Source organism: Gekko japonicus, unplaced genomic scaffold (genome assembly GCF_001447785.1).
Source record: "Gekko japonicus isolate JY-2015 unplaced genomic scaffold, Gekko_japonicus_V1.1 scaffold68, whole genome shotgun sequence".
Lineage (NCBI taxonomy): Eukaryota > Metazoa > Chordata > Lepidosauria > Squamata > Gekkonidae > Gekko > Gekko japonicus.
Genome location: NW_015169175.1, coordinates 258,609 through 264,367, shown reverse-complemented (window position 1 = coordinate 264,367; position 5,759 = coordinate 258,609). Strand labels below are relative to the sequence as shown.

The following is a 5,759-nucleotide window of genomic DNA, read 5'->3' as shown; positions in this document are numbered from 1 at the left end:
TCTGCATCATGCCCATTTTAGAAGCCGTTTCCACAAAGGACGCGTGCGCACCTAAGACCACGTCGCTCACGGCTCTCTTGACCCCTCCCCACCTACTAATTCTTCGCGCATGCGCCCCTTACCACGACGACCGACCTCGAAAGCGCATGCGCTATTGAAATTACGCCCGCGGACAGGCAATAGCGTGCGTCTGACCGCGCCCCTCCATCTCTGCGTTATCTTCCCTCTTTCTTTGCTACTCTTTAAGTAACGGAAACGTACACCATGAACTATTAACAGCGCGATACTTATGTCTCATTTTGCTGCCCCCCCCCCCACAGCTTCAACGTTTGCTTCATATGCCAAAAGGCCCTCTCATTCATCCGCGCAGAAAAAGGGAAAGCTACTTACCATTATGAATGAGAACTCGTCGCTCTGGAGGAAGGCGGTTTTGGAGACGGTAGGCCACAGGAGACGGGCCTGTTTTGGGTTTTTTTTTTCCCCCTCCTTGCCCCGCCGCAATTCAAAACTGCGTCCACTCCCGCCCTTTCAGGAATCCTTTATAGCCGCTCTAACGTACCCACATCCGGGGAACCCAAATCGCCGAGTTAACCTATCGCAGCGAAGGGGAGGTCATCTCTGCGCTCCTGTGGAGCCAATCAGGAACGGGACGGAGGACGTCAGGTTAGGCCGCATGCGTGAGGAGAAGCAGCGCCGCTCTGCTTTGTCGAGCCCCGCCCACGGTTAAAGTGACGACTCTCCCCTCCTCCCCTCAGACCGTCATCTTTCTGAGGGGAATTTTTGTAGCGGGCGCCTTTCACCTCCCGCCCAGCCCGGGGTCTGACTTTTAGCCCTCAGCCTTCGTTATGGCAGCTGTCCCCGTCACGCGTCAGCAAGCGCCAATCGCATTTCTCTCCAAATCATTTTGGGTCTCTCATGGAAACACATTTTTAAAGCAAACTGATGCTCCAAAATACTCCTCGTTTTGCATAAGTGTTACGGTCGGTTCTGTCCCCCGCTGCTGCGATGCCTTCGAGTAAGAGCACAACGTGTCCAGAATATATTTGAGTATACCAAGTACCGCTAAGGTGGCAGGGGTAAGAGATCCTCACCTGTTCTCTAATTCCACAAGCAGAGCAAAGCTACATGGGCGACAGCAGTGTTGCTAAGGCACACTGTAAACTTAGGGTGCTCTTGTAATATTCATTACAAACAGCAAATGCACTCCTGAAGACTACAAGAATCCAGTAGCACCTTAAAGACTAACAAAATATGTGGCAGGGTATGTGCTTTTGCGAGTCATTGCTCTGAAGAAGTGAGCAGTGGTGACTCATGAAAGCTCATCCCCTGCCACATGTTTTGTTAGTCTTTAAGGTGCTACTGGACTCTTGCTCTTTTCTACTGTTAAAGTAAAGGTAAAGGTTCCCTTGCTCGAAAGCCAGTCGAGTCCGACTCTAGGGTTGCGGTGCTCATCCGTTTCAAAGCCGAAGAGCCAGCGCCTTGGTCAAACTGCACTCTAGTTAAGCTTAAACCTGCAGAGTTGTTCTCACACCCACTTCACACACCACTAAATCTTGGCCAGATTTCAATGTGACAATGACAATGCAGAAAAAGCTCACCAACGACTTTGCAATCCACCCAGTGTCTCATTTAAACTGGGCATGTAAAATGGTCAGCTTCCCTCTCCTCCTCGCATCTTGCTTTGAGTATGGAACTTTGTTCTTCAGATGAGGCTTCTTATTCGCCTATGTAAATTTCTCTCACTGGACCCAGATTCCAATTAAACCTGCCTAAGACTGCAGCAGTGCCAAGAGGATGTCACCCAAGAGTACATTATAACGAAAAATAAAATAAAGACACACATGCTTTAGTTTCCTTGTCTAAGACTGCAATTCTGTGCACATTTGCAATCTTGCACTGTTGAAGATGGAGGCAGCAATGAAGAGAGACTATGGTCTGAAAAATCAATGGAACTATTTAGATGTGCTCAGCTTTATATTAAGGACAAATACTGGAGTCTTCTCTTCCTCAACACATTGGCCCCAGTCACACGACAAAGTTGCCATGGGAGAGGCACGGATGGTGGGCGGATTATCCAGGCGCGATCACACCCCAACATCTGGGAAGTGGAGCGCACCTGTGGCTTACCGCCGACAATGCGCGTTAAAAAACTAGTACCTCCAAGGTAAACGTTTGCCACAGGCTGCCTCCAGACGCCCGTGGTGTGATCGCGCCGGCAGGCAGCATTCCCCTCCGGTCCCTTGTTTACCCGCCAGCGCTGAGGGAAGGACCTGTGGTGTGCCGCCAGCACGTCTGATCGCATAATCGCGGATCAAACTGCGCTGGGGCAATTAGCCACGCCTCCCCCCGGGATATCCAGCCCGTGTGACCGGGGCCACAGAAGACCTTTTCCCAACTCTTCTCCTATAGGGACTGTCTATATGAGGTTCAAACTGCACCTTTGGAAAGACCCTGAGTTTGCTGAATGCCCAAGGTCCAACTACAGATAAGAAACAGTAGTTTATTGATCATACCACACAGTGGTATATGATTACATATCTATTCTCTCTAAAGGGTTGCATCACACTGTTAACCACTGAGCTCCTTGAAGGAAGTTACCATGTTAATATTTACTGCAGCAAGAGCATTTATTGTGGCACATACATTATCCCTAACTTGAATTCACCATGGCCTACTGGGATCACTATGCAATGTTATACCGCCACCAGCACTTTACATGTTATGTATATGGTTTTATGATGTCTGTTATTTGTGTTTTAATGTATTTTAACTTTTTAATGTAAGCCGCACTGAGCCTGCCTGGCGGGGGGGGGGATATAAATTGAATTAATTAATTAAATAAATAATATTCTTATCTATTGAGGGAAGTGAAATTATTAAAGTGAGCTGAATGCAGATGTAAAGACTCAGAATTACAGTTTGTCTAGAAAGGAAACATTGACAAAGCCATAAATAAGATAAGAAGTAGAGGGAATGTAGCTGAGTAGGCAAAAATGGTCTTGGTAGAATAGAGTTAACAGAACACACACAATACCTTCATGAATATTCTTTAGTCCACCCCGAATAGCTGAGTAGCTAATTTAAATGCACATACAATGTATGTAGATGTATGATAGGGAAGGGGACGAGCTGGCATGTACTAGGCAGTCGGAGAGAATGTAACCTTCAATTACCTTGGCCTATGGGAAACGAAGGAGGGACTTTGCGGTCAGGACTAGGGAATAAAAATGGAGCCGTTTGGAATGCTGATTGAGCTTGCTTTTGTTTGATTCCCTTTATCGCGTCAATAAAGCACAACTAATTGGATACTCCAGACTGACTTTCTTTTCTTTGGTGTGTCCCTTGGTGTGGCTGAGGGAGACAGACCTTGTTTCTAACATTTATCAACCACATCTCTTGTTTCTTTATTACATCTCTAGTTCATGCATTCTTCTGACACCATCAACCTTTCATTTGCACCTCTACCAATCACTTCACATCTTTATTTTTGCACCCTGTTACTCTCCTCTTTCCTCATCCCACAGATCTATAACCCATCTCTTATTTCCTTTTCCTTCAGACTCCCCCCCCCAGTCCAGCTACAACAGCATACAAGCTTTCACTCTTGTAACAGCACCAGTGAATGAGGGGGACACAGATGGGTTGTACATTAGAATAAGCTGGGTGGAAAAACTGGCAGCATCTCTACCACATGCCTCTGAATCTAGGCTAGGGAGAAGAAAAACACTGCAGATATAATGATGGCTTTATCTCATCAATACCATACTTTGATGGTCATGATTGGGTTATATTTCCACAAAGAAGATTCCCCAGGGGCCATAAATAGATAGGGAGGCCCTACCCTGTCTACCTAGGGGCCTATTACAAGCCTACTTTACCTTAACTTACCCAATTGATACTATAAACCTAAACAACCTATTTTTGTAGTAAGCCTCAAATGCAGTGAAACCCACTTGCATCTTGATTGACTGGCAACACTTGTTTTGTAGCTACCTTGGAATACACTACACCCTGCCAAATATCTTGGTAAAGTTCCCTACTGAAACAGCAAAGTTCTTTTTCAGTTCTTAATTTGTTGTGACCTCTGTATTACAACCTTTGGTTTTGCTAATTTCGCATGTAGCCACTTACGTACAACATAAACACAATGAGGAATTGTTGGAAACAATATACAACTACTAGTTTTGGCAAAATTTAACAGCCTAAAGCAATGCTCCCTCTAAGCTGTGGAGTCTTGTGAGCAAAATTCTACTTTGTGAGCTACTGGCATTAAAGTTGTGAGTGAGCGATTTTGCTATTGCAGCCAATCTTCCTGAGCTAAGACAAAAATGTGTACGCTGGAGGCTAAAAAACTGTGACCTAGCTCACACTAACTCAGCTTAGAGAGAACATTGCTTACAAGTAACCCTGTGGCACCAAATGTTTATTCTAAATCACTGCTTTCATTCTTGTACCCTCCCCACCCTGAAACCTAAGTTAAAGCAATCAGCTCTGCATAATTCAATCAGCTCTGATGAACAAGTAGATGGGATTAACTAAGAACCTTCTAGCCAATCAAAGTTTTGCACTAAGAACCAAGCCCAAACCTGCTATTTGAGGATTTACAAATATAAAAATATACAGTGGACAATGACAGGATAATTCTTAGTTATATCAAGATTTTTCACTTCTTAAACATGAAGAAATGAGGTTTCCTGCTTCAGGTTACATCTGCACAACAAATCTACTAAATTAGTTACATATAAAACATTATATATTTACTTTCAGGTTTAATAGCTCATAAGCCATACACTAAAATATTTTAAGAATTAAAAACAATAGGTGACTTTCGGCTTTGGCGATTCACTGGTTGGACGCATCCCATCTAGCTCTGATGGGGATGTGCCGAGACGCAGTGAGCGAGAGGGGTCCTGGATGGGTCCGGACCCCCCCCCCGGAATCCATGTAGGGGACTCTCAGCCTAGGGAGCTAAAGAGAGCCTGTTCCGAGGCGGTGGCCAAAGAACTGAGGCTCCCTTTCTTCCTCTAAAGGTCCTGCCGCCGTGGAGCAGAAATGGCATTTAGAATCAGCTACCGAAGGAAACAGACACAATTGGGTGTTAAAGAGCTTCCAAAGTAACTCAAAGGGCAAAACATCGTGAGTTAAGCATCTACTTCTATAAACCTTTAAGCCCTCTGAGTTAAAAGAAGCAACCTACAGATAAGCGATGGGAAGGAGGAAGACCTGGGATTCCTGCCCCCCCAGATTTAAAATGGTCCTTTATCAATAAATAGAAAAGACAAAGCGAAATTAACTGCACAAGATTGCAAACGAACTTAAAAGGTGCAAAATAGCTCCAAGTGGTTTCAAATCAATGAACTTTTACTTTAATTTGAAAAACTTACTTCTTGTATAAACAATGTCTTGTAGAGGGAGGAGAATCCTCCAGGACAAGACAGGAAATAACCAACCAAAGACTCCCTCCCAGGCTCAAGAAGCAACTACAGATCTTTCTAACATATTGGAAACAGCACTGCGCCCTCTGCTGGAGCAGATGTCAAATATCAACACTAAGCTAGATGGAGTACAAAAGCAATTGGTCCAGATGGATAAAAGAACCGGTGCGATTGAGAGACCAATCAAAAAGGTTGGGGAAAAACTGAAAAAATTCAGCAGAAGTTCAAAGAAGCTGAAAAGGAAAGCATCACAGAGAAAACTCAACTACTGCAGCTACAAATGGAAAGATCTATGTATATTTTGCATTTTCAAGGCATTCCTAA

At 44.6% G+C, this 5,759-nt stretch overlaps 1 protein-coding gene across 1 annotated transcript in view; it reads right to left on the bottom strand.

Moving 5' to 3' along the window:
• Nucleotides 1-510, bottom strand: part of LOC107114477 (histone H2A.Z) — a 2,170-nt gene extending 1,660 nt beyond the window's left edge. Inside the window, exon 1 of the mRNA XM_015415978.1 lies at nucleotides 391-510. Within this exon, the coding sequence (XP_015271464.1) occupies nucleotides 391-393 (3 nt within the window). The 5' untranslated portion in view covers nucleotides 394-510. The remainder of the gene's footprint in view (nucleotides 1-390) is intronic.
• Nucleotides 511-5,759: the final 5,249 nt, after the last annotated feature.